Below are 27889 nucleotides of genomic sequence, written 5' to 3'. Positions count from 1 at the left end.
CACTCTGGGAGGATCGAGAAGAGATCCTGGCCCTCCTCTGTGTGACAACCTTTTAAGCATTTGAAGAGTGCTATCATGTCTCCCCTCAATCTTCTCTTCTCCAGGCTAAACATGCCCAGTTCTTTCAGTCTCTCTTCATAGGGCTTTGTTTCCAGACCCCTGATCATCCCGGTTGCCCTCCTCTGAACATGCTCCAGCTTGTCTCTGTCCTTCTTGAATTGTGGAGCCCAGAACTGGACGCAGTTCTTTACACCTTTTTAAAGAACCTCGCCCTTTACACCTTTGACTCCACCCACCACTGGATATGCACCTCCTAAAAGCTTCCCCAAAAATGAATTCAGCCCACAGGCTGCAAGAGGTTCTGCAGCCCTGGGTTACAACATAAAGAACCCTATCTATGTCCTCCAGATAGCTCTTCAAAACCTTTTCTGCTTTTTTGTGCTTTTACTCTTGTTGTGGGGAAGAGTCCTGATATTCTGCCTCCCCCCCCTGCATGATTTCAGCACAAGGTCAAAGAGAGAATAGGGGAATATGTATTTATATCATGCGCAGACACACACACACTTGAAATAGCACCTGCTCCACCAACCTGCCAACATTCTTACGATCTTCTGCAGATGCCCTTTTCTGAGTGTCGTCTCCCTCAGAGGTGTGGTGTGTTGCCCTGCGTCTTCATTCACACAGACATGAAACTGGCATAGGACTGCACTCCAGCAGTGGGACTGGGCCAAGGATAAATGCAATTCATACCAGTTTGGACGTTTTCCTATCAAACACACAAAAAACACGCCAATTCTAAGCAAGACTTCTCAGAAGTAAGCCTCAGTGCATCCGCTCTCATGCCTGCAAAAGCATAGCGCAATTCCATGTAGGGTATTTAAATTGCCCTTAATACCCCTTATCACTGGGGATCCTCATCCCTGGTCTAGGGACAGGAGGACTCTCTTATGTTGGCTGAAAATCTGCAGTAAATGATGATGTGGCAGACAGAGAGCTCTACAGAACTTTGATTTGGGTGATTCTTCTGTTTGCAAAGTGTGGGTGATCCTGATGATTCAGCTTTGTTTATTATTTATTTATTTATTTATTTAAAGCATTTTTATAGCGCCGCCTCACCATTTCTGGCATCGAGGCGCTTTACAATAACATATAAAACAATTCCATTAAAACCCTCAACCCACATTAAGACAATTCCATTAAAACCCTCACCCTCAAACCATTAAAAGCCCTCAACCCCAATTTAAACTACCCTCTCCCCAAACTCTTGTGAAAATAAAAATGCCTTGCAAAGGCGTTTGAAGCAATTGAGAGTGGGAGCCTGTCTAATCTCCAGTGGCACATTATTCCATAACCGGGGGCCAGCCACGGAAAAAGTCCTGGCCCCCGCACATTCCAATTTGTAGCGGGGGACCATCAGGGCGCCCTGCTCCTGAGAGCGAGTCTGCCAATGGTGAGACACAGGAGAAAGGCGAGTGCTCAGGTATCCAGGACCCAAGCAATGCAGGGCTTTATACATGGTCAACAAGACCTTGTAGCGCACCCTAGCAGCCACCGGCAGCCAATGGAGCTCTTGAAGCACCAAAGTGATAGAAGACCACTTTGGGAGCCCCTTGACCAACCTGGCTGCTGCATTTTGTACAGCCTGTAGGCGTTGGATTTGCTTCAAGGGAAGCCCTGTATACAAACAGGTTGCAATAGTCCAGTCTGGAAAGAACCAGGGCCTGGACTGCGGTGGTAATAGTTTAATAGTTTATTAGAATGTAAGCCTATGCGGCAGGGTTTTGCTATTTTATTGTTTTACTCTGTACAGCACCATGTACACTGATGGTGCTATATAAATAAATAAATAAATAAATAAATAAATAAATAATAAGAATAAGAATAATAAGAAGAAAAGGGCTTGGACCATTTGCTTTACTTAACAATGTCCATCTAGGGGAACATGGGGGGGTACTTATAGCTCGAATAATTCCCTTTTCTTAACTCTCCATAAGCTGTTACGTAACATGCAGAAAATGTGCCCCCCCAAAACCACAATTGCCATGTTGCACATACATGTTTTAATATCGCATTTTAAAATTAATCTACTGTTAGAGCAGCCATTCTATTAAGCAGTATGTGTGCCGAGTTTCGTGTGAAAAAGCCTACGGAATGAAGCACCTTTTGCCAATTTGTGATATGACCCTTTCCATCTTGAGGTCCTTATTATAGAAAATGTTTGACAGTTTTGCCTCCCCTCGCTCTCTTCTATCGTCTTTCTTTTTAAAGTTTTGAAGAGAAATACTGGTTAAGGATGTTAAAGCTAATCTGTAAAATAGCAAGTAAGGAGTGGAAGAAAGCGACACTCAATAAACTTCCATAAGAATTTACATGTTATAACTTTTGGGGAAATGCGGTTTGTTTTTTAACTGACCATATATACCTTTTGTGACTTTAGCGAAGTCCCTTGCTCACTCACTAACTTGGCTTCAGCTCTCAATCTCAACAATTAGTATTCAATTTTTAATTTTTAAAATAAATAAATATATGAGTTCTCTTTTTGGCCCAAGTAGGGTCCCCAAGGCAACTTATAATTAAAACTATTTTTGAAACAACCATTTAAAACAAATTATCACCAGCAGATTTAAGAGTAGGAGAGAATCTTAAAAACAAAGTTCAGACGTAAAACATTAAAAATACTGAAAAGCCATGCGGAACAAAACATTTTTTTCTAACAGCCCACCTAAAATTGAACAAAGGAGCCAGCTGAGCTTCCTTTGGGAGAGAGTTCTAAGGGCAGGGTTCCGTCACAGAGAAGGCCAATCTTCCCCAGCCTGCTGCCTTCCAGATGTGTTAGATTACAATCCCATCATCTGCAAGGCAATGACCCTATTCAGATGACGTGCTAAATCATGGTGGTTAAGCATATTGAGCTAAACATCGTGGCTTAGCGTGTCGTGTGAACCATTGCTATCCACTTGACTACATAACCATGGTTTAAATAAGCTCATTAACCATGTTATGCAAAAGGGTTAGTGGCCTAACCATGGCTTAGCGTGTTGTCTGAACAGGCCCCATGTTGGCTGGGAGTGATGGCTATTCTAGCCCAAACACATTGAAGGAGTTCCAGGTTGGGGAAGGCTGATATTAACCATTGGGTTAACTCCATAGCAGTGTAGAGAACAGAAGGACAGTTTAGATTTTAAAGCACTTTGCAAATTCCAACATAAATAAAATGGTAGAAGCAGATATACGAGTTCATTCCCGTCCCTGCCAAACCCCTGTAACTTTTCTTCTTTGGTCCCTTCTTCCATAAGGTATCAACACTTCTGCTTCTCCATATGCTGCTTAACAGCTCTTCTGACCTGCATCTTAATTATATTTTGCCGTGTAATGAAGTAAGAGCTATCAAACTGTCAGTCACTGTGGGCATTAAAGCTTCCCTTATCACTTTCCCTTATCACTTATCGCACACATCACTTTCAGGATGCCTTGAAGATAAATGCCACTTTCTTTATTCACATTCAAATATCTTCAGTGGTGTGCTTCTATCTTGGGCCGTCTGACTCTCTCATAAGAACATCCATGCTGGATCAGACCGAGGGTCCATCTAGTTCAGCACTCTGTTCACACAGTGGCTAATATAGGGGATAAGAAGACTGATTGACCATACCAGGGGTGTTGTAAGGGTTACAGGTAGAAAATGTAGGCGAAGTGCTTTCAGCACTTGGAAGTGATACACAGATGAGGAGGAGGAGGAGTTGATCCTACACCTTCCTGAAAATATTGACTGTTTTTCCACATTGTGCTTCAAAAACCTCTCTTCCCTTTCATGAAGACTGATTTTTTTTTAAAAAAAATCGCTTGTATAAGTTAAGCCAGTGCTACAAAAGAAGATTTGTCATCCTTCAAAGAAGATATTTGTCTTCTCTTTTGGCTGCTTATCAGATGTTTTTTTTCTGTCTCTGAAATCTGAAACAGACAATGGGGAATCCTTAATCCAGTTCAATGTGTTATATTTAGCCAGAATCTTGTAACAGCTATCTGTAATGAAGAACATGCTCAATTAGACCTAAGTGACAGAAGCTTGGCAGGAAAATCTAGGACAACCTGACACACTCCATATGTGTTGGACTACAACTGTCATCATCCCCAGCCAGCATTCTCCATGGACTCAAATGCTGGGGAAACTGGGAGGTGGCAGGTTGGGGAAGGCTTGTCTAGCAAATCATATAACAAGGTTCTGCAGGCTTCTTTTTGATCTCTAGCATTGTCCTAAGAGTGCTCTTCAATATATTCAGAACCTTTTCATTAATATATATCCATATTTCTCCCTCTTAATATGGGCCTTTCTCTTTTGAATTCCCCCCTCCCCGCCTCAGCTTGGTTTCGAAAGAGGTTTGGCTGAGCTTTCCAGCCAATTCCAGAGTTTTACTGTTTCTCACATGACTTTTTCTTCAACTGTACATATAATATGTACATATAATAGATGTGTTTGACAAGATTACCAGTATGTTTGCAAGGAGTTATGATTTGGCAGCACCATCCTTGAGTATACATGGAATGTCCTCTAATATTTTAGTTTCAACATTTTTTATTTTATTTATTTATTTATTTATTTATTTATTTATTACATTTCTGTACCTCCCAATAGCTGGAGCTCTCTGGGCGGTTCACAAAAATTCAAAACATTCAAAGTATGTTTTTTTTAAAAAAAACACCGCTGCATTCAATAATAAGGTTCCTCCATTTATTTTCTTATGTATTTATTTGATTTATGCTCTGCTTTTCTACAAAGAAAAGGGCACTCAAAGTGGCTTACGAAACAATTTAAATAATTCAAACCATTAAACTCATTAAAGTACAATAAAAACATAATAATTACAGAATAAAGATAGCACCCAACGCACAGACCCACCTACAGGCCAAAGGCCTTTTTGAACATAGTGGAGATGCTCCAGCCCTTTGGTCATTTTAATTGCCCTTTTTCCAGCTCTACAATATCTTTATTGTAACAAGGTAATTGCATGCTCTCTGTAACTGAAAAGCCATGCTGAGGGAACTGCACTGGCTGCCTATTTGCTACCGGGCCAGGTTTAAGGTTCTTGTACTTGTGTACAAAGCCCTAAACAACTTGGGACCAGGATACCTGAGAGAGCGCCTTCTCCCTTACCAACCTGCCTGGTCACTGAGGTCATCCGAGGGCCTTCTCCTGGTGGTTCCACATAGATCCATCCTCTGATTGGAATCCACCAGGGAAAGAGCCTTCAGCGTGGTGGCTCCCCTCCTGTGGAATTCCCTGCCTCTGTTGGTCAGGCAGGCTCCAACCTTGTACTCCTTTCAGCACCTCCTGAAAACATCTTTATTCCAGGAAGCCTTTCCTTAATATGCAGACTTGAGTCTCTGTATTTGCTTCTTTTAAAATTCATTTTAAGTGTTTTATTCTGTCTTTTATTTTTATTTTGTCTCGTACACCGCTCTGAAATAATGGGGAGCGGTATATAAATATTCTAAATAAATAAATAAAACTAACTAATCCAAGTCAACAGTATGGCTGTAGCATTTTGGACCAGCTGAAGTTTCTGAACAGTTGTTAAAGGCAGCCCCATGTTGAGTGCATTACAGTAGTCCAAATGGGATATAACCAAGGCATTTGTGACTGTGAGCAGATGTCTCTAGAAATTAGCATACTTGGTGCACTACTCTCGGCTGTGCAAACACACTCCTAACAATTGCCAAGACCTGAGCATCCAGGTTCTGGGCCAAGTCCATCAGTACACCCAAACAGAGATCCTGAGTCTTCAGAGGGATTTTAAACCCATCCCACAGGGGTTGAATCCCTGTTCCCTGATCTGCCTTTTGACTGATCAGGAGCACCTCTGTCTTGTCTGGGTTAAGGTTCAATTTGTTTGCCCTCATCCAGTCCATCACTGACATCAGACACCAATTTAGAACTAAAATATCTTCTTTGGATTTAAATGGAAAGGAGAAATAGAAAGGTGTCATCAGCATACTCGTGGCATCGAACCCCCAAATTAGTTCCTACTATTCCATCTACCTACAAGTCATAAATGTATTTATTTATTTATTTATTTATTTATTGCATTTTTATACCGCCCAATAGCCGAAGCTCCCTGGGCGGTTCACAACAATTAAAACCATTCAAAATATAAAACAAACTGTATAAAAAACATGATATAAAATACAATACAAAAGCACAACCGGGATAAAACAAGCAGCAGTGCAGAAATATAAATTTAAAAGGCAAATTTAAAACAGCAAAGTTAAAATTAAATTTATAGACTGTAAAAATGCTGAGAGAATAAAAAGGTCTTCACCTGGCATCTGAAAGAATATATCATTCCACAGCCGGGGTGCCACAGCAGAGAAGGTCCTCCTCCTGTTAGCCACCTGCCTCACTTCCTTTGGCAGGGGCTCACGGAGAAGGACCCCTGAGGATGCCCTTCGGGTCTGGGCAGGTACATGTGGGAGGAGGTGTTCCTTCAGATAGCCTGGCCCCAAGCCGTTTAGAGCTTTAAATGTTAATACCAGCTCTTTGAATCGGGCCTGGACCTGGACTGGCAGCCCATGAAGTTAGAAAAGGACTGGTGTGATGTGGTCTTGTTGGCCAGTCCTTTTCCAACTTCACTTTTTAAATTAGTCATACTAAAAGGAACTTATTGAAATCCATTGGACTTAAGCCATTAATTCCAACGGGTCTGCTCGAAGTATGAATAAATCGGAATCCAACACAGGGTAAAAAGTGCTTTATGAGTTATAGACGGCAGAATCCAATTTCGTCTGCTTTCTCGACTTTCTTGTGGTTGAAAATCTACATCTCCCTTTGTTCGGTAATATTGCTTTTACTGCATGCTAGTTTAGCCTGATTGGTTTCTCCTTTCATAACTTCATGAGTGGCTGTTTCCAAGAAACAGCATCGTCTCATCCAGTACTCTGTAAATGGAGTGGATTTGCCACGCTCGCAGCTGGCATATTCCCTCAAGGCCCAATAGCCTGCTGCCTAGGGTGCACTGCAGCTGCTGTTGCAGCTGTTTTCATGGTACGGCAGTCTGTCTTAATCAATTATAATTGCATCAGAAGACAACTATTCATTTACTCAAACTTTCTTTGGGACGTTTTGTGCATGATAGGTAACATCGTTCCCTTATCCCTTTACCCTCACAGCACTTGGTGAGGTGCTGTCCCCATTTTACAAATGGGGTACTAAGGCACACACACACAGAGAGAGAGAGAGATTCTATATATTTATTTAGTACATTTCTAATCCATCCAATAATTAATGTTCTTTCTTTCTTTCTTTCTTTATTACATTTTTATACCGCCCAATAGCCGAAGCTCTCTGGGCGGCTCACAAAAATTAAAACCATGAAAAGCATAATAAAACAACCAACAGTCTAAAAACGCAAGTACAACATACAATATAAAAAACACAACCAGGATAAAACCACACAGGAGAATTTGGTATAGATTAAAATACGGAATTAAAACAGCAAGTTTAAATTTAAGTTAAATTAGGCGTTAAAATACTGAGCAAATAAAAAGGTCTCCAGCTGGCGACAGAAGGAATACAGTGTAGGCGCCAGGCGGACCTCTCTGGGGAGCTCATTCCACAGCTGGGGTGCCACAGCAGGGAAAGCCCTCCTCCTAGTAGCCACCTGCCTCACTTCCCATGGCAGGGGCTCACGGAGAAGGACCCCTGTGGATGATCTTAAGGTCCAGGCAGGTACATATGGCCACGGCGTTCCTTCAAATAACCTGGCCTCAAGCTGTTTAGGGCTTTGAATGTTAGTACCACCACTTCTTTGACAGATTACAACAAGTAAAAAAAAAAAATCCAAAGTCTGCAATGGACTTTCCTAAGAGAGTTTCTTCTAAAATGCAGCCTATAAATGCAGCCTATAAATAAACACTCTTGTTTAAGGGGCAGGGGTCTTGCCACATTCGTCCCATCCACCATGTTCATTATGGAACCAATGATACAAGTGTTCCACAAGGATGCCAGATGTGTGAAGGCTAAATCCCAATTCCCCTTCCATCTTTGTTGAAGTAGGAGAATCACAATTCTGGCTTCTATAAATACAAGCATCTGTGTGGGGCACCCACATCTCACATTATGTTAAGGGTGTAGTAGAGGAGGACCCCACTGAGCCCGGGTTTTGAGTAAGCTAACAGCTGTTCCCACCGTATATATGAATTTAAAAAACCCAAAAATATCCCAGTTGCTGTATTTTAAGTGACTGAGGGTAGGTGATAATCATATAAAGTGCCAGATACTTATTATCTACAATAATTTGGCACTTTTAAGTTTTTCTTCTTCTTCTTTTCATTCTTATGAGCATGGATGTGGGAGATAACATTACTTTGAAGGATTTAATTTTCACTGCAAGGTTAAACGTAACTGTCATGGTGTGTAATGGAATTGAACTGCAGATCTACCTTGCAAAATATGCCACTAGTATTTTCCATGCAGTATTTGACATAGCAGCTAAAGGTTTAGAACTGTGAAATCCTTTATGAATTAATTTGATTTGTACATTATAATTTTGAGCCAGAAGATTAAGTGTGCAATCATTTATTGATTTGTTTAATCGCTTCTTTCAAAAAGTAATTCATTTGAGAATATCTCAACTGAAATCTTCACCCATGGGCAATGAAGCTCTAGTTCCAGGGCCAAACTAGATGTTGCATGTACAGCCTCCCAGTTATTATTATCTTTTAATGAAAAATAGCTGCTTGATGCTGCTAGATTGAGCAAAGGAGTGCCAGGTGGTGGGTGGGGAGATACTAGTTAAACCCCCCCCCCCCATTTTTGCTCAAGAACCCTTTCACAACCCTCACAACAGTTTTCTACCTGTGGGGGAGAAGAGATTGGCATACACAACTTCTTTTTTTCATGTTTGCATTAACTGATTAATATCTGTACATGATATTGTCCAATGTAAATTATGAATGGAGTAACGTTTGTGGGAATTGCTTCCAAGTTCAAGCTACTATTGGCAACAAGATAAACATGGGGAGTGAAGTAGGAAGAAGTATGACTTGTGGGAAGGTAACACTGGGGGAGGCTGGGAGTAGTAGTCCGAAAACATCTGGAGGGCACCAGGTTGCAGAAGGCTGTTCTACCATGATGCCTACTCTCTCACTTAATCCACCTAATGTAGTTTATATGACCACATTTTATACAACTGCCTTGGGAGATATCAAAATGGTCAAAGAGCTTCAGCTAGGAATGGTATAGAGATGTTAATAATGCTAATAATAATGATAATAATAATAATACCAAATGACAGAAATGGTGTGGAAAAGGAAAAGAGAGAAAAATATACACCACCGGCCATGGAAGTCAAAGAACTATGGCAACAGGAAAAGGTCACAATTATTCCATTAGTCACATCACTCACCAGCATCACATCAAAAAACTATACAGAAAACCTGCAGAAACTGGATGTACCAAAATACATCCACACCAACATCCAGAAAGCAGTCATACTCAAAACATGCTCAATTGTCAGGAAATTCCTGAATCTGTAAAAGACAGCTTGACTTGGCAAGGCCCGTCATGTCCATCTAGAAAAACCACGAGTGAGAAAGAGATAATAATAATAAATAATAATAATGATGATGATTCACTTCAGTTTTATTAGTTTTTGTGATGGCCAGCACCAGAAATAATCAGATCAAATAAAAACAAAAGTTAGTTAATAAAACCAGATGTAAAACTTAAGTCAACTCATTCATGACCGAAGCATGTTAAACATAAGACTGCTTGTCATACAATGATGTATTATATATATATTAATCCATAGAAGGATAACTTCAGTAGTCATATAGTAATTCGGATGGGATCGGGTATGTGTAAACCTTTAAAGTTTTATTGATGCTTTGCATGCTGGCAAAGCGAAGGCAGCTGCAGTTCGACTGACCTTCCAATTTTTGTTGCTAACCAATAGCAATTGAGTCGTATGAAGAGTAGGTGAAGCATGGAATATGCGGTTTCAAGCAGAACGATGCCTGCCTGCTAAGTTGTACCCAGTGGCAGCACGCCCGTCTCCCACTTTTTGCCCCCAAATCCAGACCAAACCACCTATTGACCCTTTGACACTTAAAGAAATTCTTTATACATATTTTTTTTTAAAAAAGTCTGATTTCTTGTACTGACGCTCAAATGGTGTCCAAAAATGCCTATTAGAAAGCATGGCGAATCATCTTATATGAATCCACACAGGAGTAACACCACCAAATCCTCAGACAACACATAAGAAGAAGAGAACTTAAGAAGAACCCTGTTGGATCAGACCAAGGGTCCATCTAGTCCAGGACTCTGTTCACACAGTGCCCAACCAGCTGTCGACCAGGGTCCCACAAGCAAGGCATGGTGCAATTTCAGCCTCCTACCCATGTTCTCAAGCAACTAGTGTATACACGTGTATTGCCTCTGATACAGGAGGTTGCACTTAGCCATCAGGACTAGTAGCCATTGAGTGTATCTATATCTGCCTCCCCACCCCACCCCCCACCCCCGGTATCATCCCTGTGTATCCACATGACACACAGGGGATCCCGGGAGCAGGCAGGGACAATCCCTCCATTTCCCCAAAGTATCTAGGGCCATTTTTTCCCTGGTTTTCCCTGCAATCCCAGGAAGACCCCGGGGACCGCGGGCAGTGTGGGGGCCCATCCTGGCTTCTTCCTTCCTCCCCGTGAGTAGCGGGGGGTTAGCAGAGGGAAGGATCCGGGCCAGGCGGTTTGGGGGCTTTTTGTTTTGTTTTGTTTTTACTTACTTTTTCGCTGGAGCACGAGTGCACTCCAGCTCTTTTCTTTTTTTTAAAAAAGTACACCTCTATCATGTCTCCCCTTTGCCTCCATTTTTCCAAGCTAAACAATCCCAGCTGTTGTAACCTTCCCTCGTAGGGGAGATGCTCCAGCCCCTTAATCATTTTAGTTGCTCTTTTCTGCACTTTTCCCAGCTCTACAATATCTTTTTTTAGGTGTGACCAGAACTGTACACAGTATTCTAAGTGTGGTTGCACCATAGATTTGTATAAAGACAGTATGATACTGGCAGTTTTATTCTCAATTCCTTTTTTAATGCCTATCATGGTGTTTGCCTTCTTTACAGCGGCCGCACACTGTGTTGACATTTCCATCGAGATACAGCAGATGCACACTGGGTTGACATTTTCATCAAGAAAACACAGTTTTGGTTGAAGATTAACCCAATCTTTCATACCACTCAGGCACAACCTCCTTTGTTTCTTTTGCCATAGGATGCTCCTTAAAGCTGCTGTGCTTCTTAAAAACTTACATTCCTTATTACAATTTAACACATTGCCCCTCCCTCCTTTTAATTACGTTTTTTTTCAGTCCATGACACACCTAAGCAATGACTTCAGCCAAATGCAGAAAATCTCTTTGAAACCTGCAGTTCACAACAATACTTCTCTGTCTGATAACGAATAACTCTATTTGCTTTGTTTCTAATTTATAGCTCTTGGTATACAGAAGCAAAGTAGTCATCAGGTTGAAACTTTTTTGTGCTAACTTCTTTTTCTTTCTTTTTTTTACACAGTTTCATAGGAGAATTTATAAAGGAATTCCATTGCAGCTGCGAGGTGAAATCTGGTCTTTGTTGCTTGATGTCCCTAAAATGAAAGAAGAAATGAAAGATTATTATAATGTGAGTTTCCAAGATCAGAACTTAACAGTGTGTTCCAGTATCTGAAAATGAGACAACCTGCAGCTTTAGTTTTCCATAGTATAGCAAATATAATAAATCAATTCCTTTTTAAAAAATAGCTTAACAGTGAGTAACTGGCTTTCTAAATACCATTTATTTCATACTCCATCTCTTGACTTTTGTTCTTCTCTCCCCCCAAAAATATTTTTAATTTGAAGAAGCCTGTGTAAAAACGACCCTTTCCTTTGGTAAGAGTCTTAGGCCATAGCTAGATGGGATGATATCCCGGGGATCGTCCCTGTGCACCCTCATGATGCATAGGGGATCCCAGGAGCAGGAAGGGATGATCCCTCCCTTTCCCCGGGATATTACTCTACCCTTTTTGTGTGTGTTTTTTCCACGGTCTGGGGATGATTCTGAAACCATGGAAAGAGTGGCCTGCTGTTGCGGTTTGTCCTGGCTCCTCGCGTTTAACCGCAGGGCACGGGGGTGGGGTGGGGTAGGGGAAGTGGGGATTTTTTTTAAAAAAAACAACTTACCATTTTGCAGACGAGCGCCCGTGTGCTCCCTCTCTAATAAAAAACAAAACAAAATGGCGGCCGCGATGTCGCGCGCCACGTGTAAACGAGGTCGACGATCTTGCGATCATAAAATCGCGAGATCGTCGCCCTTTTACGCTTTTGTCTAGCCATGGCCTTAATTGTGACCCAGACTTGCGACCCCACGTTGAAAGACTCTTGTCCTTACAGCCGGGGTACCACATCTTTGCCTGTTTCCCTCCAACTGATCTGCAGCTCTCACCGTAACCCTTAATATTTCCCAGCTCTCACCCACCCTAACCCTTAATATTTTAATTGCATAGGAAGCTGCCTTTTGCTGGTTTTATTGTTTAATTTTAGATCTCATCTTCATGTTGTGTTTTTGTATTTTATGGTTTGCTTGTGTGTTTGTTTTTTTTTTACTTGCACACCATCGAGACAACCATCCAATAACAAAAGTTGTCTTGGTGGTGTGCGAGTAAAAAACCAACCAACATTATTTAATAATGTAAGTGAATACATAAGCACTAGATCTGACTATTTATCTACTACAGTATTGTCTATTCTTCGCTAGCAGCAGCTTTCTATGGTCTCTGTCATCACCCGCTGTTTGATTGAGCTGCCATGTGTTGACCCTGGGTCCTTTCGCATGCAAAGTGGGCGCTCCATCACTGCTCCACAGTCCTTCCCCAGTTTATTTTCTCCTCTTTTATTAGGACCCATTCAGAAGACACCTTAAACCACGACTTTAACTACAGTGGTTAAGCCAGAAAGCCGGGCTGTATTCAGAAGTCACCTTAAACCACGGCTTTAACCACAGTGACTAAGGCAAAAAGCCTTATTCACCATGGTTAAAGCCATGGTTTAAGGTGTCTTCTGAATGGGGCCTTAAGAGTGCTAAAACAAGGTGGCCGATCCCTTCGCTGCCCTGGTGGTTCTTCCTTCTGTTTTTATTATTGCATTTATATCCTGCCTTGTTTTCCTCCAAGGAACCCAAGGCGGTATACATAATCCTCCTCCTCTCCATTTTATCCTCACAACAACAACCCTGTGAGTTAGGTTGGTTGGGCTGAGCGTCTTTGACTGGTCCAAAGTCACCCAGTCGGTTTCCATGGCTGAGTGGGGACTAGAACCTGGATCTCCTGACTCCCAGTCTGACACTTTAGCCACTATACCACACTGGCTCTGAAAGGGAAAGCGCATGCAGGCAAACAGAGAGAGAGAGAGACTGAAACCTGGCAGTTCAGTCACACCTTGGCCTTGAATGAAAGCATTCATTGTGGAGGAAGTCAGTGAATAATTTCCATGGTTCAGGCACTCGTTTATATCCTGGTTTGGAGTACATGACTCACCTTTCAGGTTTCATATGAAAAGTAAATATATGAGTTTACAGGAAACAAACAATCCACACGGAGAACAATGGCTAGCGAAACAGACTTGATTGACTAGCACATTGTCTTTAGATGAAAGCAAAGTTCAAAAGTTGAGAAGCAACTTTTCCAATTTAAATTCTGTCCAAGGGCACATATATATTTGGTTGTTTTCCATGAAACCTCCCAACTTCTTAAACTGTATCTCTCATAGGCATGTTATGACTGGAGTATAAGTGACATAAGACTTGTCATGCAGGCGACTGAACATGCACAAGAGTGTGTAATTGCACCTACTTCATGGTGGTGAAGGTGGAAAAGAAGGCTTACTTTGCCACCTCCATCATGTCCTCAAGTAGCTGTCCAGCTGAGCTTTTCTGAGTGCTTTGAGGGTTCTTGTCACTCATTTCAGTGAATCCAGTATTAGAGCCCTTGGAGGCCCTCTGTGACAAGTTTGCAAGACACTTCAAAGACAAAATTGCCCACCGTCATGCTGACTTCAACACCATGCTATTGGTGCAGTGTCTATTGAGGTGTCCATTGTATTGTCTTATCCTGTTTTGTGGGACCAGTTTCAGTTTTTGGAGCCTGAGGGTATGGACAAGACACTTGTATCTGTACGACCCACCACATGCCCTTCATGACTTCTTTGAGCTAGCCATGGGAAAATGACAGGGTGGATCAGGGGAGTGGTGAACACATCATTGAGTGATGTTGTGGTCCCTACTGCCTTGAAGGACGTTGTAGTACAACCTCTCCAAAGAAAACCCTTCCTGAACCTAGAGATCCATGCCAACTAACACCCCCTTCCTTGGTAAGGTGTTCGAGAGAATGGTGGCACCTCATCTACTGGAGCTCTTAAATGAAACTGATTATCTAGATCTATTCTAGTCAGAGTTCAGTCTGGTTTTGGGACAGAACTGACCTTGGTTGCCCTGATAAAGGACCTTCTTCAGGAGAGAGACAGGGGGAGTTTGATTCTGTTACTTCTTGATTTCTCACAGCAGAGCTATTAGCAGCTTTTGGTGAGCGGGATACACTTTGCTACTAAGATGTGGTTCCTTCCCAGTACTCCATCACGAGTCTCTTGTGGCATGTCTTTGGGCCCTGTGTTTCCAACCTGAGGAAACTCTTGTTGAGTCTAACAAGAAAATAGATCTTGTATGTTGATACAGACTCCAGCTTCCTTTATCAACATCCTGTGTAAGACTTTCAGACAAGCTTCTACTAGCTTTAAGTCTGATGCCTGTTTGCTCTCTATATGAGGTTAGAATTGTGTGGTTGAATGGGCTGTTGCTCCGTAGACTGCGAGGTGGGGGGAATCACATTTTTGAATGTTTGCCCTTGTGTTTAAGAAGAAAAACACACCAACAAAAACCATCCTGCAAATAACAACCCAACGTGTCAGGCACCAGGCTAGTCAAGACTTTTTCTTCAAGGTGTAGATTCTACATAAAGTAAGCATTTAAAAATGGCGTTGCCCACCTGCACCCTGAAATGGCACAGTCTGTAGCTACAATCCTGTGTTCAGTTCATCGTTGTTGAACTTGAAACAATCCATCAAGAGCCCTTTTTAAATTACATGCAAGCACTCTTAACTATGAATTGGTTAAGAAAAGAAATGGATGTGTCTCCAAAGGTTATGAATGCCATCTAGTGATGTGTGCAGGAACAAAGAGAAAAAAACTACCAAGGCATGTGAAAACCAAGTCTTTTCATTTTGAACTGAGGCTCATGCAATTCTTTTAAAATTGTAAAATGGTTGAGAGGTTTGGACTGTTGCTGCCAGCCAAAACCCTTAAAGGTTTCTTGATGTACCACATAGTTAAAGATGGAATTGTTAGGGCAATCTACTCTGAAGCATTAGTAAACCAGAAATATAGTTAGTGTTGGAAATGCAGATATATATGGAGGTATTCACCCTTATGAAACTTCTCTCACCTGCCTGGCCAGGCAAACCTGGACATTTTCTGCCTGCACAGGTGAACCTGCACTCACCAAGCCCACCAGCAGGACCTTGGTTGGTCACACTGAGGGACTTGGCCTTTTGAGTGGCTCACTGAGCCCCTAACCACACCTGAGTCACTCCTTAATTAACCAGTTGGTGAGACCATTCAGTTAATGGTCTTGATTTGGAAGATGCTATCTGCTTGGAAGTAATTTATTCAGCTAGAAGGCACTCCTGCCAAAAAAAAGTTTGCCCTGCTTTGTAGTGGATTCTGCATCATGCAGAAAAACTTGTGGCAACTAAGTCTTTCAAATTGCGATACCTCCAACTTTCCACAGCACCCAATGAGAAGTTAAAAGACATCAAAGATGCTCCGTTCCCTCTTCAAAGTAGAAGAACCGTGGTGGATCAGACCAAAGGTCTGTCTTGTCCGGCTTTCTGTTCCCACAATGGCCAACCAGGAGGACGTGAGGTCAATAGCACCATCCCACTCACGTACCCTAGCAACGGGCATTGAGAGGACTTGGATCCGTCTTCCTGGCATCTTTTTTTCTGCGTGGAAGGAACTTGTTTTGTAAAGTGGAACACTCCACCATACAAGTGTCCCCTCTGTAGTCTGCAGTGGTACAGCCCAGTTACGTGTTTACCATGTCACAAAATATGCCACAGTCACGAAGATTTATGAATTTATAATAAATTCTGAAGTTATGCTATATACATTTGGTGAAACTTTCTTTCTTTCCCCCCTAGACTTTAAAACGCCAGGGAAGAGGGAGCTCCCCAGATATCAGACAGATTGATCTGGATGTAAATCGAACATATCGGGATCATATCATGTTTAGAGACAGATACGGAGTTAAGTAAGTGAAGTGAAATCTATTCAGAACTTTAAAAGACTTAAATCATACAAGGGTATGGCAGAATTCTGCTTCTTAAAGCTCTCCCCTACCAACACTGATACGTAGGAATATTAAAAGGTTTTGAGGGAGCGGTCATGAAGATGGGCTGTGAGTGCTTCCCTCCTCCATGTGCCATCTGGAGGAAAACATTTAAAGCTTTTAAAACTGGGAAATGTAAAAGGGAGTAAATGTTTACCCTTACAAAATTCCTTTCCATTTCCTGTAAGAGAACATGATCCATGACCTTCTAACCTAATACAGCCTTAATTTAATGTCCATGAAAATACCATATTAAGTGTTGTCTTTCGGGCATTAACGTTAAGGTTTCCAGGGCCCCTGAATGCTCCTTTTTGTTTTGAAATCGCCGCACCAAATTTAATGACGCATTGATTCTGCACTATTAAAAATGCCAAATGTCACTTCTGTATGACTCCACTAAACAGTTTTGAATGGAGGCTTTCAGACTACCTCCTTGTTGATCCGTCTGACTGGATTGCTTTTCCAAGTGTCCTTTGTCACCCTTCTGAAGCCTGTCTGTGCTCCTGCCCTCCCCCACAAGGAACTAAATTCTGTTGTTGTTGTTGTTGTTGTTGTTGAAAATAATTGTTAACATTCTCACCTGTCCCCCTTTGGCTTCATCATATTTTGAACATGCAGTGGTCAATCATACTTTTTCCTTAATGATAAAAGATACATACTTACTTTCCTGTGTACTGTAGTCATCCTGTGTTTTACTGAGGCCCTGTTCAGAAGACCGCTTAAACCATGGCTTTAAGCATGGTGGTTAAGCCAAAAAGCCAGGTTGTGTTAAGAAGACATCTTAAACCATGGCTTTAACCATGGTGAATAAAGCAAAAAGCCTTATTCACCGTGGTTAAAGCCGTGCTTTAAGGTGTCTTCTGAACACAGCCTGGCTTTCTGGCTTAACTGCCATGCTTAAAGCCATGGTTTAAGGGGTCTTCTGAACAGGCCCATAGAGGCATAAACCAAACTCCACTGTAGATTGTAAGCCTATGCGGCAGGGTCTTGCTATTTACTGTGTAATCTGTACAGCACCATGTACATTGATGGTGCTATATAAATAAATAATAATAATAATAGCTGGCAACCAAAGACCTGGGAGCTACTTCCATGTGCTCAAGGTAGCTGTTGGCTTTTCTTAAACAGCAGCACACACCCCTCTCCTAATCACATTGCATATGAAACTGGGGCAAGTCCCCAAATCACAGTCTAAATTGAGGGCAATTCTCAAAACAGGTGGTGATAACAGTATTGGAAGTTGATGTTCAAACGAAACGGTCCGAAATCCCATTGAGCATACCCTTAGATGTTTCTGAAGAACCTCTGTTAATCCTGAACATATTTTCCCTGTTTTAGATGATTCAGACTTAATGCCTAGTCATGGTTCGGTCCTGGAACTAAGCCTGCAACTAAGCCTAAGCATCTGATTGTTATGCCTTTGATGCACTGAAGCAGACGAAACTTCGTCAGGATTTCGTAGCCATTTCATTGGTATCGACAAAAAACAGTTTTAAATGTTAATAATTTTATTTTCTGTCTTTTCTCTTTAGGCAACAATCTTTATTCCATGTCTTAGCTGCATATTCTGTATACAATACGGTAAGTCTACTGTTGGTGTGGGTGTGTATAGAAATGTGTATATGCTGTTGGGGTGTGTGTGTGTAGAGAGAGATATAGAGAGAGATTGATATATGGTCAGTTAGACAGCTTACCCTTGAAATTTGCTATAGACATGGAAGTAGGAATTCTAGAGTGCAAAATGGAAACAGTGGGGTGAAACAGGCCTAATTCCGTGTTAAATTACAGCTGAGGTCTTTTCAGTACTGCAGAGAAAGTGAAGATACAATTGCAGCGTTCAGACAACACGATATTCAACGGTGGGTTAATAATAAACTCGACAGTTGTTTATTGAGGGAGGTACTCCCCCACAACATGATAATAAACAAGCGTGGTGTGGATTAGGCACAGGGTTGAATTGACTGTTAAGTCCATGCTGAGTTGACTTACTCATCCCCCCTCCTCTCCACCCCTCAGTCCTCCCACTAGTATCCCATCACCCATTGCTGCCGAAAATCTATCCTGCCAGCTGGACTAGAGCGGCAGCCACTGCTTTGGCAGCTCTTGCCTTGTGACTCTGTAACTGATGAAATAACCAACAGTGGATATAACCAACAGCGACCTCCACTCAACACAATAACAAATGGTGGTTCAAATAGCTAACTCTGCTCACCATTGGTTATTTGCATTTGTTATTTCAGCCAAATAACCAACTGTTGGTTAAAAAACTCCCTCCACACAACACGATAACCCATGGTGAGTTAAATAACCAACCATCTACTATTTAAACCACCATTGTTTATCGTGTTGTCTGAACCCAGTCATGTTTATGATTTTTCCACAGATTGTGCCAAAACGTTTTGTTTTATTTTGCAAATTTCTGTCTGAAATCATGAGGACCAGAAACTTTAAGGGGGGGAAATGAAAAATAAAATAGTAAAATAAAATAATTTATTAAGAGCAACAAGCATTAACAAAGTATTATAAGGAAAGTGATCATGGAAAAAAGGTGGAGGTACTGGGACAAAAGTTGTTAATAGTAGGGGTGTGCAGAACGGGACTTCTGTGCCATGAAATTCAGGGCAGAGCTCCGTTGAGCAGGTTCCCTGCTCTGATTTTCGGAGGCAGTCTGTCTCTTCACACCGCTGGATTACTCGTCAGAAAACCACTCTGTTTTCACAATGGGAATTAACATAAAATTCATACATCTTCGTCACTTTTAAAGATAAAGAGATGAAACTTGGCACCCTGGTAGCTTTTAAGTAAGGCTTTAGCCATGCTAAATTTAAAGCAGATCCCTTTATTCCTTAATTTTTAGGATTTTTTTTTTAAAAAAATCCCTCCTCAATCCACCCCCCCACCCCCACCCCCACCACACACACACGAAACTGCACAGGACCTTTTATCCTTTACTTTGCTGATGCACAGTTGTGTATCTCCAGTTTATAAAAATAGAGATCTGCTGCATTCCCTGACCCTTTATTCTCTAATGGGGTAAAAGGTGGTGGTGGGGTGTTCTTCCTATGAGAGGCCAGACAAGAACAAACATAAATATAATACCTTTATTTTTATTTTCAAAGCATATAAACTTGATGTTTTTTTATTTGTAGTTTTATTCTTGTCAAGAGAGTCTTCACTTGCAGACTGAAGTGGTACAGCAAGAAAAAAAAAAGCCCAAATCTACACAAAAGCAGGATATAACACTTTGAAACTGGTTTGCAAACAGTATATGGAATGTGTCATGGCACCCAACAGTTGTCAGGGAAGCTAGACAGGCTCCCTCGTTGCTGGGCTATTAGAGGCAGGCAAAATCTTTTTTGTTCCAGCAGGCCTTTGGCGATTACCCTGGACCTCCGTCTGTGCTGTGAACTTTTAAAATTGTCATGTATTTTAAATGTTTAAATTTTTTAATATTGGAAAATGTTTTTAACTTTTGTAGATTTATTTTCATAGGTTTTAAAATGTATATGCTTTAAATTTTCTAAGGACGCCTTGAGGCCCAGTATTGGGCAAAAAGCAGGATACTACTACTATTATTATTATTATTATTTATTTACATAGCACCATCAATGTACATGGTGCTGTACAGATTACACAGTAAATAGCAAGACCCTGCCGCATAGGCTTACAATCTAATAAAGTTGTAGTAAACAATAAGGAGGGAAAGAGAATGCAAACAGGCACAGGGAAGTGTAAACAGGCACTGGGTAGGGTGAAGCTAAACAGTATAGAGTCAGAACAAACTCAATATTTAAAAGCTATAGGGAACAGAAAGGTTTTTAGCTGAGTTTTGAAAGCTGTGATTGAGTTTGTAGTTCTCAAGTGTTCTGGAAGAGCGTTCCAGGCGTAAGGGGCAGCAGAAGAAAAAGGACTACTACTACTACTACTACTACAAATAATAATAATGCCCATGATAAAGCAGTAGTGTAGATCCTGCTGAAGTGTTCCAAAGGCCAGGGGCTAGCTGAAATAAACCTATAGAAGTGGAAGGTACAGAAAACTGAATGAAGAACCATCTCCCAGTTTGACCCGTCAGTTGTTTAGACACTTTCCAACCTTTCAGGGCAAATGCTTAAGGTGCAGTAGCTGTTCCTGCAGCAGTAGCGCTGCTTGTGACATCCAAGTGTTTCATTTCATTTCTCTCCTGCTGCCTACCTGCCAGCCAGCCAAAGAAGCGATCCACAGGGATGCTATTTCTCAGGCCACATCTGAATTGACCCGAACAGCTGTCTGTTCATGCCAGAGGAGTTGGTGTAATCATTTTATTTGTGTGGGGGAAGCTGGGCTGGTTGTTGTTTTGTGTTTTGTTTTGAAAACTCCTAACATTTTCTTTGTTGGTCTTTTTTTTTTTTTTTTGGTCTTTTTTAAAGGAAGTGGGATACTGTCAGGGAATGAGCCACATCACAGCTTTACTCCTCATGTATATGAATGAAGAAGATGCCTTCTGGGCCCTGGTGAAACTGCTCTCGGGACCCAAGCATGCTATGCATGGTATGCCACTTTCAGGAATTGTTGCAAAATCGTTTACTCGGACCCAGTTTGAATGTCGACACTTTTGAGGCCGGAACTGGATTCATAACAGCCCTTGCCATCATCATCATTATTATTATTATTATTATTATTATTATTATTATAATATTTATTTGTATCCCGCCTTTTGCCCAATGCTAGACCTCAAGGCGGCCTTACAAAGTTTAAAACATACATTGGGGGGGGGGGGGAAACATAAACGTTTAAAATACACAACAAAATTATAAGACCTTAACATAGATGGAGGGCCCGATTATTCTCCAAAGGCCTGCTGGAACAAAACAGTTTTAGCCTGCTTCCGAAAGCTCATCAAGGAAGGAGCCAGCCTAGCTTCCCTGGGAAGAGAGTTCCAGAGCACTGGAGCAGCCACCGAGAAGGCCCTCTCCCATGTTCCCACCAAGCGCGCCTGTGAAGATGGTGGGACTGAAAGAAGGGCTTCTCCAGAAGGTCTCAAAGCACGGGCAGGCTCATAAGGGAGAATACGTTCTTTCAAATAACCTGGACCTGAGCCATATAGGGCTTTATAGGTCATAACCAGCACTTTGAATTGCGCCCGGAAACAGACTGGAAGCCAGTGGAGCTGTTTTAACAGGGGAGTTGTATGCTCCCTGCAACCAACCCCGGTCAACAATCTGGCTGCAGCTCTTTGAACCAGCTGGAGTTTCCGAACACTCTTCAAAGGCAGCCCCACGTAGAGCGCGTTACAGTAATCCAATCGGGATGTAACTAAGGCATGTGTCACCATGGCCAGGTCTGACACCTCTAGGAACGGGCGCAGCTGGCGCACTAGCTTTAACTGTGCAAATGCACTCCTGGCCACCGCCGAAACCTGGGCATCCAGGCTCAAGGCTGAACCCAGAAGTACACCCAAGCTGTGGACCTGTGTCTTCAGGGGGAGTGTAGCCCCATCCGCTATTAACGCGATCCAAACAATCCAGAAAAGTTTTTAAACTATATTAAGAATTTTACTTTTAAATCCTGCAACATATGGGATACTAGGCCTATTAAAGTGGCATTTAGGGAGTCATTTGTGATGGTGTGCAAAGAGCACATGACCAGTTGCCTGTAGGAAGGGAACTGACTGCAGTGTATAGCCATTTCATGAGACTACTATAAGACCAGTGATTGGATGGATTAGCCTGAATTAGAATCCATTCTTTGCCTTTTGGAAACACTGTGGGCCTGTTTAGATGTCATGTCAAACCATGGTTCGGCATTCCTAGAACAAGCACAGGCTCCTCCTCCTCTTGTGTGCAGAGATTAGAAACTTCTGCTTGCAAGCCATATGCTTTACCATATTGAGCTAAAACATCAAATTATGGTTTGCTGCTAATTTGCGTCCAGAATTTTCTAATCGGTGGGGAGAGGGAGGAGAAAGTGCTAAGTCTGCAACTTGTGTCTGCTCATAATTGCAAACCATGGTTTGGCATTATATCTAAATAGCACTTGTGCAAAGTCTGTAACCTTATCTGTATGTCCTACCAGCTTTCATGCGTCTGATGAAAGGGTCTCTAAGGCATGTAGATTTATGCCACAATAAATTTGTTAATCTTGAAGGTGCCATAAAACATTTCATTTTGCTTAATATTTAAGTACTTTTCTTACCAGTTGGGGGAATTGATTCATCTGAAAGCTAGGCCATTCCTAAAGCTGTGAACATATTTTGTGGGAATTAGTTGGTATTTCATTTTATTTTTATTCTCCTGCCCTTTAGGTTTTTTTATTCCTGGTTTTCCCAAGCTGTTGAGGTTTCAAGAACATCATGACAAAATAATGAAGAAATTTTTGTCTAAGCTTAAGCAGCATTTTGTAAGTAAATGCCATCATGAAGTTGAAGTTGATAATTATTCTTGGGGGGGAAAAGGTCGAACACGATATTTAATTCTTCTTTAATCTACTTATATTGATATCTGGGGAATGTATGAAGTTGCTTTATTCCAAGCCAGAAAATTGTCCCATCTAGCCCAGTCCTCTGTCTAATCTGATGGGCAATGGCTCTGGAAGATCACAGGCAGAATAGTGTTTCCTAGCCCTGCTACCAAGCAGAAAGGTGTTTCCCTGTCAATTCACCCTGAAATTCCAGGTGGGGCCGTCTCTGTTCACGAGGGGCAATGAAGAGGCCGAAGACATCTTGTCAGTGCTTAGCGTAATCTGACCAGTAGCGACTAAACAGGAATATTTCTGGGAAAGATGTGGGTTCATGCCAGCCCATTCTTGTGAATTTTGTTTTGTTTGTTTCATTCTCTCTCCTGTTTTGCAATGACCTTTGGTTTTAAGCAAATAAAGATTGATCAACTGAAATACAATCAATTCAACAGAGGCTGAACCTGGTGCCACCTGCATGCAAAGATTGTGACACATAAGGCCGGTTTCCAAGATCAAGCACAGCCCACTGTGCTGGTCATCGTTTTGAAGCTGTGGTGGGCAGTTCCCAGGATTCCTTGAATGTAGGGAAAGAGGGAAGGAGGAGCTACGATGACAAACAAAGTCAAATTAATAGCTTTGCACTTGAAAGAAACTGAATGCATCCTATACATTATGGTCTCCAGTTCAGTGCACGTTCATGCACAAAAGTACTATCGATTTCAACTAGGAAAACATCTTAGAATCATAGAATCATAGAATAGCAGAGTTGGAAGGGGCCTACAAGGCTATCGAGTCCAACCCCCTGCTCAATGCAGGAATCCACCCTAAAGCATCCCCGACAGATGCTTGTCCAGCTGCCTCTTGAAGGCCTCTAATGTGGGAGAGCCCACAACCTCCCTAGGTAACTGATTCCATTGTCGCACTGCTCTAACAGGAAGTTTTTCCTGATGTCCAGCTGCAATCTGGCTTCCTTTAACTAGAGCCCGTTATTCCGTGTCCTGAACTCTGGGAGGATCGAGAAGAGATCCTGGCCCTCCTCTGTGTGACAACCTTTTAAGTATTTGAAGAGTGCTTTCATGTCTCCCCTCAATCTTCTTTTCTCCAGGCTAAACATGCCCAGTTCTTTCAGTCTCTCTTCATAGGGCTTTGTTTCCAGACCCCTGATCATCCTGGTTGCCCTCCTCTGAACACGCTGCAGCTTGTCTGCGTCCTTCTTGAATTGTGGAGCCCAGAACTGGACGCAATACTCTAGATGAGGCCTAACCAGGGCCGACTAGAGAGGAACCAGTACCTCACGTGATTTGGAAGCTATACTTCTATTAATGCAGCCCAAAATAGCATTTGCCTTTCTTGCAGCCATATCGCACTGTTGGCTCATATTCAGCTTGCAATCTACAACAATCTTCCCAACTGCCTGCAAGATTTCGGCCTCTCATTCTACCCGTTGTATTGGAAGGTTGTGAAACAAAACGTGTATTACTAGTAGAAAGTACAGCGCATTCCTTTTCTGTTTCAGGGATGTTGGTATTAACTCTGATTGGATATGAAATTGTTAGAGAGACAGGACCAGCAGTAGCCTGAGGCTGCAGACTTGAAGACATTTATTGGGAAGAAGGTTCTGCTGAATTCAGAGGGACTTCATTACAACTAAATGTGTTTAAGGCTGCAGTCTTTAACCTTTGGTATCTACAACACATGGTCTAAATGCGCCTCTGTTTGTAGCAAGCTTCTGTCCGTTCATGCATACTTTATTGATTTCCTTCCATTATCTGTGAAAAATCATTAACGGGTATTGGTGGGTAAGTGAATGAATAGTGGATTTTTATTTATTTATTTAAAGAATTGGCTACCAAACAATGAAATCACTTTTAGACTTGCCCGTAGGCTGTAAACTGCGATCTCAGTTTTCACAACAGAGTTCACCCAAAGTTTGGACTTGAAGCCGTTGCTGCTTGCTGCTTTTAATTTTGGAGGACTACGTCTCCCTGGACCACATACTGTCAAACACATCCCGCTCCCATTCAGTAGCTTTTCTGATCTGGGCAGCTCAAGACTTATATACCAACCTTCTGTGGAGCTTGCAGGGCAGTTTACAAAAAAAAAAACCCACACCCACCAGCACAATATAGGAATAACATAAAAAGCGTGAGAAAAATATATTAAAATACATTTAAAAGCCTAGGAGAATAAATTTGCCTGGCACCAAAAGCATAACATGTTTGGCAGCTGGCAGCCTACTGTGGAGAAGGGATACCACAAAGGGGGGCAGAACCACTACATTCCTACATGGGACCCGCAGTGTAGCGATTGTTACCAGGGCCACATTCCCCACATTGAGCAAGTTATTATTATTATTATTATTATTATTATTATTATTATTATTATTATTATTTATTTATTTATATAGCACCATCAATGTACATGGTGCTGTACAGATTACACAGTAAATAGCAAGACCCTGCCGCATAGGCTTACAATCTAATAAAGTTGTAGTAAACAATAAGGAGGGAAAGAGAATGCAAACAGGCACAGGGAAGTGTAAACAGGCACCAGGTAGGGTGAAGCTAACAGTATAGAGTCAGAACAAACTCAATATTTAAAAGCTATAGGGAAAAGAAAAGTTTTTAGCTGAGTTTTAAAAGCTGTGATTGAGTTGGTAGTTCTCAAGTGTTCTGGAAGAGCGTTCCAGGCGTAAGGGGCAGCACTTCACTTCTTTTATAAGTGAACATAAAAAGCACCCCCCCAAAAACCAGAGGCAGCAGAGAATGCGGGTAACTAATTTCAGTTTCATTTGTGATGGTGGCTTTGGAAACCACTTATGGTCTGTACAGAAAGGGAATGATTTGATGCTTAAATGTACGGAGCCACCTTTGCTTGGGGACTAAGCCAGCTCATTATGCAAATTGTGGTTGTGTCACGCCCTCTGGTGACCTTGTGTGTGTTTATGCAAGTGGTAATTTGAGTATTTTAATAGCTTTTCAAGTCCCTCTGCAGGCTAGGAAATCCCAGTAGAGCCCCTTGTTGTCAGGATGCAGCTGTACATGATTGCTTCATGTTATAGCATCGGGCTGGACAAAGTCCTAGAGGCATAGAGCCACATATGCCCTCCACATATTATAGATTGCAACTCACATCACCCCTGACCATTGGCCATGCTGTCCCCAGCAAACCAACATAATCATACAGGAAGAGGCATTTTCAAAAAACACACAAGACCTAAGACCCTTTGGGGTCTCTGTTTCATAACAATCCCATTGAATTGCGCTGCTTTCCCTTATTTTTATTTATAATAGCATTTTATAGTGGTTTTTGGCTCTAACCAGGGCCCCTCAAAGTAGGTTACAAAACAAAGTGATAACAAATAACCAAAAAATAAATTTAAAAAGCCTTAAAATCAAAGGAGCGGAGTGAAAGCCTTCAGTATTAAAAGGCAAGTTGAATAAAAATGTTTTCACTGCTGCCTAAATGGCAGCAGGGATGAGGCTAGTCTCTCTTCCCTTGGGATGGAATTCCATAACTAGAAGGCAGCCATCGAAAAGGCCCTGCCTCACATTCCCTCCAACTGAGCATCTTTTGTTGATGGAACATAAAACAGTGCTTCAGAGGATGATCTCAGTCCATGAGCAGGTTTATATGGGAGGAGGTGGTCTGTGAGGTATTCTGGCATAATAGAAGGTATTATGGGCTCAGAAACAGATCTGAAGCCAGAGCAGTTGACATACGGCTGGTGTAATGTGGTCTGACAAGGGTAAACAAGAGAGCATTCTGGCTGTCATATTCTGCACCAGCTGCAGTTTCTGAACACTTTTCAAGAACAGCCCCACCTAGAGCATGTTGCAGTAATCTAACCAGGAGGCCACCAAATTATGTATCACTATGGGCAGATTTGCCATTCCAGAGAGAGATGGAGCTGACACATCAGCTGGAAGTGAGCAGAGGCTCTTCTGACCATAGCAGCTACCTGAGCATCCAGGAGCAAAGCTGGATGTAGGCAAATCTGATCCTTCAGAGGAAATGCAACCCCATCCAAAGCAGCTTGTATTCCCAATTCCTGATTAGCTCATCTACTGGCCAACAGTACCCCCATCATGTCTGGGTTTAGCTTCAACTTGCGAGCCCACATCTAATCCATCACTGCATCCAGGCAGTGGTTCACAACTTCCACAGCGTCCTTGGCATGAATTGAAAAGGAGAGAGCGTTTGCATGTGTAAGGAATAGAGTGGGGTACTCTACATGTTGATGAGGCCCCAGAACCCAGATGGCCTCTCTCATTGGCTTCATGTAGATCAGGGGTGGGCAACTCATGGCCCTCCAGATGTTTTGGCCTACAACTCCTATCAGCCCTAGCCAACATCGCCAATAGTAAGGGGTGATGGGAATTGTAGGCCAAGAAATCTGGAGGGCCACTAGTTGCTCACCTCTAATAAAGATACTAAAGAGCGCTGGGGATAAAATAGAGCCCCAAGGGAGAAAAGGGATGAACAATAATCTCTCAGCAGCACCTTCTGAGACTGTCCAGGCAGATAGGACTGGAACTACTATATGATGGTGCCACCAAGTCCCATACCAGCCGATGTCCCAGAATGAGTCGATGATATCGAATGCCACCGAAAGGTCCAGCAGAACCAACAGGGACACATTCTCCTGTCTAGTTTCCAGCACAGGTCATCCTGTTATCCAGCCTAAAACTAGTGCTGCCTCCCTGGAGAGAGGGAAGGCAGAATGCCTATGAGATCATAAGAACATCAGAAGAGCCCTGCTGGTTCAGACCAAGGGTCCACCTAGTCCAGCCCTCTGTTCATACTCTGTGGCCAACCAACTGTCAACCAAGGACCCACGAAGCAGGACACAGGTGCAACGACACCCTCCCACCCCACGTTCCCCAGCAACTAGTAGTGTATATAGGCTTACTGCCTCAGTCAGGATTCAGACTGAAAACACCTTGCCATTTAATTTTGGATTTGTAATCTGTTGGGTGCTA

At 42.2% G+C, this 27889-nt stretch overlaps 1 protein-coding gene across 1 annotated transcript in view; it reads left to right on the top strand.

The window, feature by feature from the left end:
• The window catches only part of USP6NL (USP6 N-terminal like), a 152293-nt gene that overhangs the window by 101428 nt on the left and 22976 nt on the right, over positions 1-27889 (top strand). Inside the window, exons 7-11 of the mRNA XM_063134744.1 lie at positions 11570-11677; positions 16285-16394; positions 18005-18053; positions 20882-21002; positions 22756-22850. Coding sequence (XP_062990814.1) covers positions 11570-11677; positions 16285-16394; positions 18005-18053; positions 20882-21002; positions 22756-22850 — 483 coding nt within the window. The remainder of the gene's footprint in view (positions 1-11569; positions 11678-16284; positions 16395-18004; positions 18054-20881; positions 21003-22755; positions 22851-27889) is intronic.

The sequence above is a fragment of the Elgaria multicarinata genome, chromosome 9, assembly GCF_023053635.1.
Source record: "Elgaria multicarinata webbii isolate HBS135686 ecotype San Diego chromosome 9, rElgMul1.1.pri, whole genome shotgun sequence".
In the NCBI taxonomy this organism is placed as follows: Eukaryota; Metazoa; Chordata; class Lepidosauria; order Squamata; family Anguidae; genus Elgaria; species Elgaria multicarinata.
Note: the sequence above shows the minus strand (reverse complement) of the source record. Positions and strands in the feature narration are given on the sequence as shown.